The sequence below is a fragment of the Hypanus sabinus genome, chromosome 9 (genome assembly GCF_030144855.1).
Source record: "Hypanus sabinus isolate sHypSab1 chromosome 9, sHypSab1.hap1, whole genome shotgun sequence".
NCBI classification, from domain to species: domain Eukaryota; kingdom Metazoa; phylum Chordata; class Chondrichthyes; order Myliobatiformes; family Dasyatidae; genus Hypanus; species Hypanus sabinus.
In genome coordinates, this window is record NC_082714.1 from 100,518,375 (window position 1) to 100,531,163 (window position 12,789).

The following is a 12,789-nucleotide window of genomic DNA, read 5'->3' on the forward strand; positions in this document are numbered from 1 at the left end:
TGAAGAAAAATGTTTGACTAACTGATGCTAAATAATACCGGATGTACCTGTTCCAACTTCAAATCCGACTTAAAGACAGACTCAGGAATGGAACTCATTCATAACCTGGGGACTGCTTGTACTTTTAAGTCATTTCTAGATTACTTATTAAACCTAATACAATGTAAATGCTATGTAAATAGTTGTTATACTTTATTGTTTAGGGAATAATAACAAGAAAAAAGTCTGTACGTGCTCAAACAACGAGTGCTGGAGAGAGAATTTCCCGGCTTTCCCAATCCGCGGTTGGTTGAATCCACAGATAAGGAGGGCGGACTGTACATAAAACAGCTTTTTTGAATAGACCATTGCATGTATATAAAGCTATGCTAGGTACAGAAGTATCTGTAAATAAAGTGACTCTGACAGGAAATGTTAAAGTAGTGGTGGAGGGTTGGATTAGTTAAATTCTATTCCAGGATCTAAAAGTGACAGCTGATTGTTATAATTGTCTTTTTCTGAGTTATGCTTTTATTTTGTTATGGTGATAGCTGGACTGGGATTACCTGAGTTTGAGGGAAGAGGCGTCAGATGGGCAGGATGGATGGTCTATTGGAATCAGACAACTTCATTCATGTCTTGTCTTCCTGTGAAATTCACCAGAAATATATATTCAAGTTGAAGTTGTGCCTTCAAACTGAAAGCAAATTTCCTCCCAGAACATTATAAATTAAGCAGCCCTGCCTGCTCATTGAACAACATTAGTGTCATAGAATCAGAGAGTAACACAGTATAGAAACAGGCTCCCCAGCCCAGCATACCCACATTCGCCAAGGTACCCATCTCAGCTTGTCCTATTAGTCTAGTTCTGGTTCATTTCCATGTAATCCTTTTGTATCTATAGACTTGTCCAAATGCCTTTAAAGTGTTGTACTATACCTGCCTTTAACACTTCATCTGGTGCTCATTCCATATACCCACCACCATCTGCATGAAGAAGTTACCCCTCAGGACCTTTTTAAATCTCTCTCCTCTCACCTTAAACCTGTGCTCTTTATATTTTGATTCCCTTTCCCTTGGAAAAAGACAATTCATTTACCCTAAGTGCCTTATAATTCTATACGCATTTATAATGTCACTCTTTAGTCTCCTACCCTCCAAAGAGTTAAGTCCTAGCTTATTCAACCTCTCCCTTTGGTCCTGGAAACATTCTGGCAAATCTTTGCAGTCTTTCCAACTTAATAACATCTTTCCCATAATAGGGTAACCAATGCCATAAGCAATAATGCAAGTACTACCTAACTGATGTTGTGTAGAACTGCAGTATAATGTATCAAGTTCTGACTGATGAAAGCTAGTATGCCAAGCACCCCCATCACCATCCTCTTTACCTGTGATGCCACTTTCAAGGAACTGTGCTTATGCTCCCTGTTTGACTGGATTGAGCTTTATTGTTCCAGAAAGGAGCTATTAACGTTATGTCTCCTCGTCTCTTTCAGTACTTGTCCTCCTCATCTTGACGCTGAAGAGACACCGAAAGGGACACATGGTCTCTGAGGATGAGGAAGATATGCGGGACAATGTAATTAAGTACAATGATGAAGGAGGAGGGGAGGAAGACACTGAGGCTTATGACATGACAACGCTGCGAAGCCTGTATGATTTCACAGAAGTCAAAGCAGAAAGTATGACCCCCGAACTTCACTTGCTGCCCCAGTGGTTTCAAAATCCAGATGTGGATTTCTCCATTTTCAGGAGTTTTGTCTGTAAAAAGCTTGAAGAAGCTGATGCCGATCTCTCTGTCCCTCCATATGACTCTTTTCAAACATATGCGTATGAAGGCACGTGTTCAGCGGCACAGTCTCTCAGCTCCATCAACTCTCTGTCTTCTGACTCAGATCAGGACTATAACTACCTCAGTGACTGGGGACCTCGGTTTCGACAGCTTGCTGGACTTTACTCAGGAAATGAGGCAGATGATGGATCCTAGCATCTGGCAGCCTAACCCCAGTTCTTTTGGCTCTCCTGGAAAAATAGTACAATCATTCCCAACAAAATACCACAGCTTAAATCTTAAAAGCTGGCACTTGATCAATTAGGGAAGTCAAATAAAAAAAGTTCTTGTTTAAAACAAAGTTCCATATCTGGGAATTAGCCATCCCTTTCAGTTACTATGGTTAAGCATTGCCAAAAAGGTAGTGATTGCTCCCACAATACTCTGGCAGTGCTCCCAGTGAAGTATCATGACAAATCTCACTCTTTTGAAACATTAGCAAGGTTAGCAGCCACAGTGAAGTTATCAATTTAGTACTATGTGATTGTACAAATTTTTGTAACAAACCAACACACATCTGGGCAAGAAGTGACATTGCTGTTTACGATTTGCCATGGAAATCAACAGTGTGTGGTGGGGAGGTGCATCTCCAGTTTTGGAAATTTTGTTTCTTTTATTGGATGATTGAAAAAAATAATTTTGGGAAAAATTCTTACACAATGACAATGGTTTGTATCTCTTAGAAAAGCATAAATGGACACTTGAATAGCTCGAAAACATTGCATAATAAATGGGCAGTGTCAAATCTAATTCATGACAATCACCCATGAAGATCACAAGTGGTGATCAAAAAGTGGCAGAGTCTTGGAATTTGTGGACTTGTTTGCACCATAGTACACAGAGTGGAAGCAATTCCAGCTACACAGCAATATGCTGGAAAAGTATTCACTAAAACCAGTATAGAAAGAAAAGATTGTGCGTTTTATTGCCATTGAAGTGGGAGAAATTAAACACTGAGGATTATCCATGAGGGAAACACTTCCACTGTATAACCTTTCTTGGTTATTTTACATTATTTAGTGTATAGCACGGAGTAGGTCCTTCAGAGCTTTCAGGCCAAGCCACCTGAGCAAATCCAGAACCCCAATTAAACTGAATCTAAACATGGGACAAAGTATAATGACAAATTAGCCTATCCAGTACATCTTTGGACTGTGGGAGGAAACCCGATCATCTGGGAAGACTCATGCACCTCATGGAGAGACTCATTACAGAATGACGCTGGAATTGAACTCTGAACTCCGGAATGCCCGGAGCTGTAATAACGTCGCATTAACCCCTATGCTATCATGGCGCCCAATTATCAGATTAAAAGACCTGCCCTGATGTTTACAAACTGAAACAGAGATTTGAGTTTGGAAAGAATTAATTTTTTCTTAATTTGCATTGAGCATACATTGTCCCACTGTAAACAATCCTCAATACTGGCTGAAGGGTATTGTCAGTAGAAATATAACTCATAATGCTACGAAAGAGGTAATCCAAGACAACATATTTTCTCCATAACTTAGACTCCTGATATTTTGTTTTTAAACCAGGATTGTACCATTGCGCAGTTTATTTTCCCACAAATACAGCAATAACAGCAGCTGTATCTAAAAGATGTGGAGGTCATTCTTTTTTATTGCCAAGTGAATGAGTCAGCTTATGTTTTTATTGCCTGGGGTTTGGAGATTGTTACTAGAGATTTGAGCACCATGTTCTGTGATTCTACCACTGTACCCTTGTGATAACAGCAATCCCGTGTTTTGGTAAAAATCTCAAACAAAAATAGTGAATTACTTTTGAATTTGTACAGGTTGTTTGATACCTGTTTCTTTCACATTGCTCCACGCACAGTGAGGTCTAGCAGTTGTGGCATTTGGATAGATGGAATTCCTGATTACCATGACACACCCTCATCATTTTGGACTCTCAGATATATTTGTTGTTGTTATGTTCCACCATGAAAACTCATAGATGCAAGGAAATAGTATATTTGGCACAATCACCTTCACTTCCAGGACACCAACAGAGGGACAGAAGGACGAGGTGACAACAGGCTGGATCTGAGTTCCACCCTTCCCTTGCTACATTTTTAGATTCCCTCATTCTCAATCTTAATGCAGCTTAAAGGTTTCAATTCCAACCGGTTCTTCAGTGCTACCAATCCCATCAATTCTTGATAAGGCGGTTATCCTAAATCAATCCCTTCCTTCCAGGACCTTGGCATATCCAAAGCTTATTGTCAATAGCTCATGATGTTGCATTCTGTGAGATCATTGAACTAAATAAAATTTTCATCCGTCCCTTTGAGACAAAAGAAATCATAGCGGTGTTGAACACAGCCAGACTTCCCCTGTTAGGAGGTGATGCAGACACGACTACCATCCTTCAAAATGAATATCTGATGTTAAGAGAAAGAAATAAACTGAGCACTTCTGACAGCTTTGGCCCCAGGCCACGTTAGAGTTCATGAAGCATGACTTTTTATGTTGAAAGTCGCTGTCATAAGGTCTAGTATCTGAAATGCAAATATCAGTGTCAGCTTTTCTTTTGCTGTAAACTATGACAGAATTGGTAATTTTTTTACACTCCCCCAGTAAAGTGGTGAAAGGTAAATATTTCTGGTGCTATGCTCAATATTTTAAAATGGGGTAATAGAAAATAAAAAAAAAGCTTTCTATATTCATCTTTATGTGACTGGCAATGTTTCTTAACCTTGAAACTAAACATTTAGAACAACAAGGACATTCTGGGGCAAACACAAGGAAATCTGCAGATGCTGGAAATTCAAACAACAACACACACAAAATGCTGGTGGAACACAGCAGGTCAGGCAGCATCTATAGGGAGAAGTGCTGTCGACATTTCGGGCCAAGACCCTTCGTCAGGACATTCTGGAATGTTTTTGTAGTTATCAGCTCAATGGAAAATTGCATCTCATACAAAGAAAATCTTGGTGCAGAAAGTCCAGCAAGGTTGGGGAATCGATGGAAGGAATAGGTACATGAGAAAACACTTGCATTTCAGAAAAGAAAGGAGGGAAACTCAGGAAATGAGGAATTTCAGAAAATGGAAGGAAAACCAAAATGTGTTGGAAAAGACAAAAGCCACCTCAAATAAAGTTGAAGAATGTAGTGTTTTTTGGTGGAATTTTGAGGTGCACAATTGCACTTGTCCGTCATCCATATTGCAGTCCTTTTACTATTTAACCTCTAAAGCATTTTGCCTCATTACAGTTCTCCCTCTCTGTTCCCTCCTCAGCGCCCTTTTCCTCTGCAAATGCTCGATCTGAAACTCTGATTCTGTTCTTCTCCCCAGAGATACTGTCTGATTTACTTTATATTTCCAACATCTCTTGCTCATGAGTCAGTACCTCACCAGCTTGTGCTTTGGAGACATGAATTCAACCTCATAAAAAATCCGAAGGCTTTTGCTCAGCGAAGCCATACTAAAGTGTTTTGGGGATTTATGTAAGTATACTTTGTCATATCGATTGCAGTATCCGAGAAAATATAAAGCAACATCAGGATTGAGATAAATATTGGGTTTTATTCTCGTGGACAAGTCAAAGGCTTGAGAATCTGGTAAGTTACATGATTAGACTGATCTTTAGGCAGTTAACTTCCTTGCTAGATAATGTTCTCTTTAGTGGCAAAGATTAGATTTTAGGAGTATATATAATCAGTTTACAAGTCGGTCATGTGTGAACCAATGGTTACAGGTCCAATATGCTTAAGGATCGTGACTTGAATTATCTGCTGCCTGTATTCAGTGAAGCCTCATGTTGTGAGGAAACAGCAGCCCTCTGTGTCTTGTCTATGCATTTACAAAATACAATTCTGAGAAATGGAGCGTCTCTTTAACATTTAAAATGTAGATGAAGAACCAACAAAACAGACTGTGGGAAATTTTTTACAAAATATATTGTTATATTTTACTAATTAGACCACAAAATAGTCTCTGAAGATATGAGGGAATTGCATTTCAGAGAATGTCTTTGTATCAGAAATGACCAAAGCTTTGTAAATATAATGGTGGCACTAGTCCATTCCCATGAAACATTTCTTTGTTTTCAGCTTCAAACCACATGATTTCTGCAGCTTGCTGTCAATGGAATTAATGCTGGTAAATGATCAACATTTTTAGGTGGTTGGAAAAAGAGCCCAGTGCAAAATATTAGTAGTCTTAACTTCCAGAAGATTACAACACAAATTGAGTTGAGTGAGCTGGCTGCCATGTCTATCACATGTTAAGTGCCCTTCTGCTTAGTAAAGGGTTTAATATGCTCATTACAGTTGGGTATCCATTCCGTTAGCAAAAAGAGGCCATCAATCAAACAGGGTTAGGTAATAAGCCCTGCATCAGTAATGTAGGTATTGGAAAATAGAGAAATGTCAGGCATTTCATAATAGATTTTGCAGTCAACAAATACAATGCATGACTTTTTCCAGTTTTTAAGCAGTTCTTCCTGGAGGGAATGAGGTGAGGAAGAGAATGATGGGGGAATTATTCACAGATGTAGCATTTTGGGTGGTTCAAATTGCTCAAGATGACCAGCTAATGGGAGGTTAATTCAGGCTATGTCCTCACTAGACTGGATAATTTTGAAAACGCCAATTTCACATAAAAACGATAGATGTCCACACTGTGTGTTTTTAAAAACATCTCTGTCCACACCAAAACAGATATGTCAGCGAATCTCTGCCCACTGTACATGTGCAGGACACATTTACTGAAGACAAGCAACATGTTTGGTGTCAAATCTCACTGTGAAAGATTTACTGCGCATTTGTCCAGTTACAGGCTAAAAAAACTTAAATGGCAGCCAGCTGTTGGCTCTCGCACAGGAGGACTTAAAAGTAATAAAAAAACACAAATACTGGAGCATAAGGAGGCAGCTGACAGGGAGTCCATGGACAGTACGACCCGGTTGAAGACGAACATTGAAAAACTGACAAACTCTGTTGCATTAATAAAACATTTTGTAAAATGTGTGAAACATATCTGCATCCGTGTTAGCTTGTATTTCCATACAATTAGGCTGTTACACATCTATTGTCAGAGAAGTACTTGCATAAATAGGTAAACCACCTTCATACAAGCAAGGACAGAAAACTGGGCAAAGTGAGTATACTTATTTATTCAGTAAGTTATGGGTCAAAGTATTTGGTGAGTATATTTCTAACTCATCTGGCTTCAGTCTTGTTGCTGTCTGTTCTGAAATTTTTAGGTCGCATTCAAGAAAACAATGAAATTCCGGGCTGCTGCCACCATCTGTTCAGGCAAGGCATGACAGCGTTTTTAGATTTCTCCAGATGCCCCATCCACACTGCTCCGGCCAAGTGGCGTTTTCAAAATTACACACTCTGGACAGTGATTCTGAAATTCTCCAGTTTCAGGAGATGAGAACATCGTTTTAGTGTGGACAGAGAGTAAAAACGAAGAGAAAAAGCTTTGGTTATGGATTTATCTGGCGTAGTGTGAATGTAGCCACAACCTCAACCTCATTAGCAGGATGCATGTGCTAATGCCAAATTTTAATCTATCCATGGTGCTCCAGGGTGCCTTTGATGATTAACCTGCTAGCTTAAATAACAGACACCTGGAGGGCTGGAACTGTAACCAGACTGGATATATATCTCAGTTGGCTTCATGAAATCTGACCAGAAAATTACTTAACCAAAAGAATGCACTGGTTAAGCAAAGAACTGGAAACTTGCATTTTCAATGCACACAAAATGCTGGAGGAACTCAGTAGGTCAGGCAGCAACTATGGAGGGAGATGAAAACAGAATTTTGGGCCAAGGCTCTTCATTGTCCGCAGAATCGCATGTGTCTACACTTTGCAACTGGTTTTCTTTAGATGGAATAAACCACATAAAAAAAATTCATGAGTCCTTGCAACTTGATAATCTGGTGATCTCAGCAGTTTCATTGCAAGCGTTCCCAAAGAGTATGCTGATGTATACTGCCATTCAATGGTTTCTACTAAAGTGATGAACCTAAGGATTGCACTGATTGGCACCTTTTTTAAACCTAAGGTGTCAATGAGCACCCTACAGACGAAACTCTTCTGAGTTGACTCACCTTTATAATGCAGGGAATATTGGCTGCTAATTGGTACAGAGTAAGTTGCAAAGAGCATCAAGGATTAAATGATCGGCCAGGTCTAGTGGGCTTGCTGTGTCTCTGCTGAATGTTATTGTCCAGATGCAAGGAGCCAGTTCCCTCAGCCTTTAGTGTGCATGCCACCAAAGCCTGTGTGGAAACTTGCAAGGCAATAATAGATCATAAAGATCTCAAATACCTAGAGACATTTTTGGGGCCTTTATCTATGAAAAGATTTATTGGCATTGGAGAGGGTCTCCAGGAGGTTCACAAGAATGATTCCAGGTTTAACATATGAAGAGCATTAACATTCCAGCATTAACATATGAACAGTGTTTGATGGCTTTGGGCCTGTACTTGCTAAAGTTTAGAAGAATGAGGGAGCTTCTCATCAAAACCTATCGAATATTGAAAGGCCTAGAGCGGGGGTCGGAGCCTCATGTGGCTCTTTTACGTCTGTGCTACGGCTCCCTGTTGCTTTGGGAAATAATTGGTTGTGGCGACCCTTTTCCTGGCACATCCGAACCGACTCACAATTAGATAGCCTACGGGGTTTTGCAAGCACAGAGCTTTGGAGCCTCTGCGCCATGGGGGGGGGGGGTGGGGCAGGTTGAGGGAGGCTTAAAAGTGAGGCTGAAGATTTCGAATAAAGTTTTCTCCTTCGACTGCAGTTACCGACTCCGTGTCGTAATTTTAGCGCTGCGTGTAGCACACCGCTACATGGTCAGTATTTAATTAAAATGTATTTTATGTTAGTTTGTTAGTTTTTGAAATGTAAATCTAAATTTGAAGATTATGGTGATCTTGTACAATCTAAATAAGACGTCGTGGCGACCCATTTCCTGACACATCCGAACCGGCTCACAATTAGCCAGCGTTCAGGCTAAGGGAGATAGCCTACGGGGGTTTGTGAGTACGTGTCTTTTGCAGCATCCGCGCCCATGGGGGGCGGGTTGAGGGAGGCTTAAAAGCAAGGCTGTTTAGTTCGAATAAAGCTATCTTTGACTGCAGTTTACTGACTGCGTGTAGCACACCGCTACAACGTGTTTTTATCGCTGGCTGTCCAGATGGGAGGTGCTGAAACGCTTTGTCGCGTGTCTGGAAGAAGTGAAAACTTTCCTGGGCAGCAAAGGGCTTACCTTTCCTGAGCTGGAACAGCCAGAGTGGCTGGAAAAGCTACACTTCATGGTAGACATGACAGCGCACCTGAACACGCTGAACACAGCTCTTCAACGGGGTAAGGACGTACAGCCCTGCACATGTTGGAGGATGTTTTGGCATTCGAGCGCAAGTTGACTTTGCTTGCCAGAGATTTACAGAAAGGCACATTGTCTCACTTCCCCAATTTGAGAGAGTTCAAACAAGGTCACGACATGATAAATTTGGGGTATTTACATTCTGCAATCATCGCAATGCAAACATCGTTTGGGAAACGCTTCTGTGAGTTCAGAGAGGAAAAAAACACATTATCCTTCCCGGTCACTCCCCTAAGCATCGATCCATCCCTACTGAATACGACTGCATTGTCAGGTGTGAGTCAACCTGAACAAGTATGATAAATATTTTAATTGCCTATTATTTTACGTATATTCATATGTTTTCATTGTTCAGTGAAATAGTCCTTTTATTTTTCAGGTTGACAGCTGGCTGACGTTATTTTTGGTTTGCTGCTGGCGGCAAATTTAAGTTTGGCGTTTTTCATAAATAAAAGAAGGACTCAAATAGCCGTTGAGTGTTTTACTTAAAAGTAACCTTCAACCCAACGTCTTTTTTTCGGAGTTCAAAATGTTTTTGTTGCATGCAGAAATGTAATTTCGTTTTCTCTGCAGGAGTTCATCAATTTCATAAATGCAACACATTATAGTTTGTTTATACATAGCATAAAGGCAAAACAAAACGTTGTATGCAGTGTTATTTCATTTTAAATGTCAAACGGGTTTTGCGGCTCCCAGTGTTTTCTTTTCTGTGGGAAACGGGTCCAAATGGCTCTTTCAGTGGTAAAGGTTGCTGACCCCTGGCCTAGAGAGAGTGATGTGCAAAGACTATTTCCTATAGAAGTGTGTCTAAGATCAGAAGGCACAGACTCAGAACAGAGAGAGAGGTCCATTTAGAACAGCAATGAGGAGGAATTTCTTTAGCCAAAGGGTGATAAATCTGTGGAATTCATCATCTCAGATGGCTGTGGAGGACAAGTCAATGAGTATAGTTAAAGTGGAAGCTGATAAGTTCGTGATTAGTCAAGATGCCAACAGTTACGGTCAGCAAGGAGGAAAATGAGGTTGAGAGAGATGAATACATTAGCCATGGTGGAATGGTGCAAATGACTTGATGGACCAAATGGCTTAACTCTGCTCCTATGTGATGGTATTATTTAGAAAGTTATTAAAATTTAAATAAACAATTAAAAAGTACCGGAAAATAGAAACAATTAATATGTAATCGAAAAGGAATAATTCACAGTACCTTGGAAAAGTATTCACTCTCCTTGAGTTTTCAGGTTTTATTATTTTACGACATTGAATCACAGTGGATTTAAGTTGGCTTTTTTGATACAGATCAAAAAAGGAATAGTCTTTCATGTCAAAGTGAAAACAGATCTCTACAAAGTGATCTAAATTAATTACAAATATAGAACACAAAATAATTGATTGCATACATATTCACCCCCTTTAATATGACACACCAAATCATCACGGGTGAAGCCAATTGGTTTTAGAAGTGACATAATTAATTCAATGGAGATCTGTTTTTCGAGATGTGTGCGCAGTCAAGGTGGTTCAATTGTTTGGAGTAAAAATACACCTGTATCTGGAAGGTCAAGCTGCTGCGTGAGTCAGTATTCTGGCAAAAACTGCACCATGAAGACAAAAGAACACTCCAAGCTACTCCACAAAGAGGTTATTAAAAAGCATCAGTCAGGAGATGCATGCAAAAGTACGTCCGAGTCACTGAATATCCCTTGGCATACAGTTAAGTCCATAATCAAGAAATGGGAAGAATATTGCACAGTTGTCAATATGCCTAGAGCAGGCTGTCCTTAAAAACTGAGTGACAATGTAAGAAGGAGACTAGTGAGGGAGCCCAGCAAGTGATCTATGACAACCCTGGAGGAGTTACAAGCTTCAGTGGTGGAGATGGGAGAGACTGTGCTTACAACTGTTGCCTGGATACTTCCCCAGTCACAGCTTTATGGGAGAATGGCAAAGAGAAAGTCACTGTTGAAAAAAATACACAGAAGACATGTGGGAGACTCTGAAGTCGGCTAGAAGAAGGTTCCATATTCTGATAAAACCAAAATTGAGCTTTTTGGCCATCAAACTAAATGCTATGTTTGGTGTAAGCGAAACACTGCACACCATCAAAAACACCATCCCTACCGTGAAGCATGGTGGTGGCTGCATCGTGCTGTGGGGATGCTTCACTGCAACAGGCCCTGTGCAGGTAGAGGGGTAAAATGAATGCACTAAAATACAGTGAAATCCTGGAGGAAAACCTGATGCAGTCAGCAAGAGAACTGTGACTTGGGAGAAGGTTTGTTTTCCAGCAAGACAATGGCCCCAAGCATAAAGCCAAAGCTACACAGGAATGGCTTAAAAACAACAAAGTTAATGTCCTAGAGTGGCTAGGTCAGAGGCCCAACCTCTATCCAATTGAGAATTTGTGGCTGGAGTTGAAAAGGGCTGTTCACTCACAATCCCCATGCAATCTGGCAGATTTGTAAAGAAGAATGGGGAAAAAAATTGCAGTGTCCAAATGTGCAAAGCTGATAGAGACCTAGCCACACAGACTCAAGGCTGTAGTTGCTGTCAAAGGTGCATCTGCTAAATGCTGACTTGATGGGGGTGAGTAATTATGCATTCAATCATTTTATGTTAAATAATTGTAACAAAATTTAGACCAATTTGTAGAAATCTGTTTATACTTTGACATGAAAGAACCTTTTCTGTTGATTAATGTCAAACAAGCCAAATTAAATCCCCTGTGTCTCAATGGTGTAGATCAATAAAACATACAAACTTCCAAGAGGGGAGTGGGTGAATACGTTTTATAGGCACTGTAAAAGAAAGAGCTTGCCATCTAATTCCTTCCACTCCAATCTGCATTGAAGTCAGTAGGATCTTTGTTGCTTGCCTAGGTTGTCTTGGGACAGAATCTGAGAGATAATTTCAATCTTCAACGTGGAGAGGCTGGCATCTTGGGGTCTCAGCATTGTTCTCCATAGGAGCCCAACAGTGGAATGAAGAAACAAACTCTGGGCTCTTCATCCTGCATAGAGTCAGCAATGGGCAAGAAGTCCAATTCTTGCCATTGGTCACACCATGCCTGTAAGGAGTTTGCATGTTCTCCCCTTGACCATATAGGTTTACTCTGGGTACTCTGGTTTTACCCCCATGGCAGAAGGGTGTACTGTTGGGTAGGTTAATCCGTTATTGCAAATTGTTCCGTGATTAGATTATGATTAAATTGGGGGATTGTTGGGTGGCATGACACGAAGGGCCAGAGGGGCCAGAAGGGCTTATTCCATACTGTATCTCAAAAAATAAATAAATACTGATTGTTATACTAACACGGAGCAGCTGCACTAAGCTAAAGCACAGAAGTTTTGCCATATTTTATCACAACAGGCCTATTTTGCCTCTTTGATCCTTTAAGAGCTCACAAATAAAGTTCATTCCACAAATGTCAAGTTTAAATTTATTTCCATGGGCATAAATACCATGAAATTTAGTATGTTACACATATGGCAAATATAAATTATACAAACTTGTTTTGATGTAATATTTGTAATACCTATATGCTACTTGTGAGTGAGAGAGCGACATCCTGCAGTACAGGGGCCATTTGGTAACAGCAAGTCTAGCCAGGAGTAGGTCTTTGTTTCA

At 40.3% G+C, this 12,789-nt stretch overlaps 1 protein-coding gene across 1 annotated transcript in view; it reads left to right on the forward strand.

The window, feature by feature from the left end:
- Window positions 1–2,021, forward strand: part of LOC132400103 (cadherin-22-like) — an 845,421-nt gene extending 843,400 nt beyond the window's left edge. Inside the window, exon 12 of the mRNA XM_059981179.1 lies at window positions 1,479–2,021. Coding sequence (XP_059837162.1) covers window positions 1,479–1,969 — 491 coding nt within the window. The 3' untranslated portion in view covers window positions 1,970–2,021. The remainder of the gene's footprint in view (window positions 1–1,478) is intronic.
- Window positions 2,022–12,789: the final 10,768 nt, after the last annotated feature.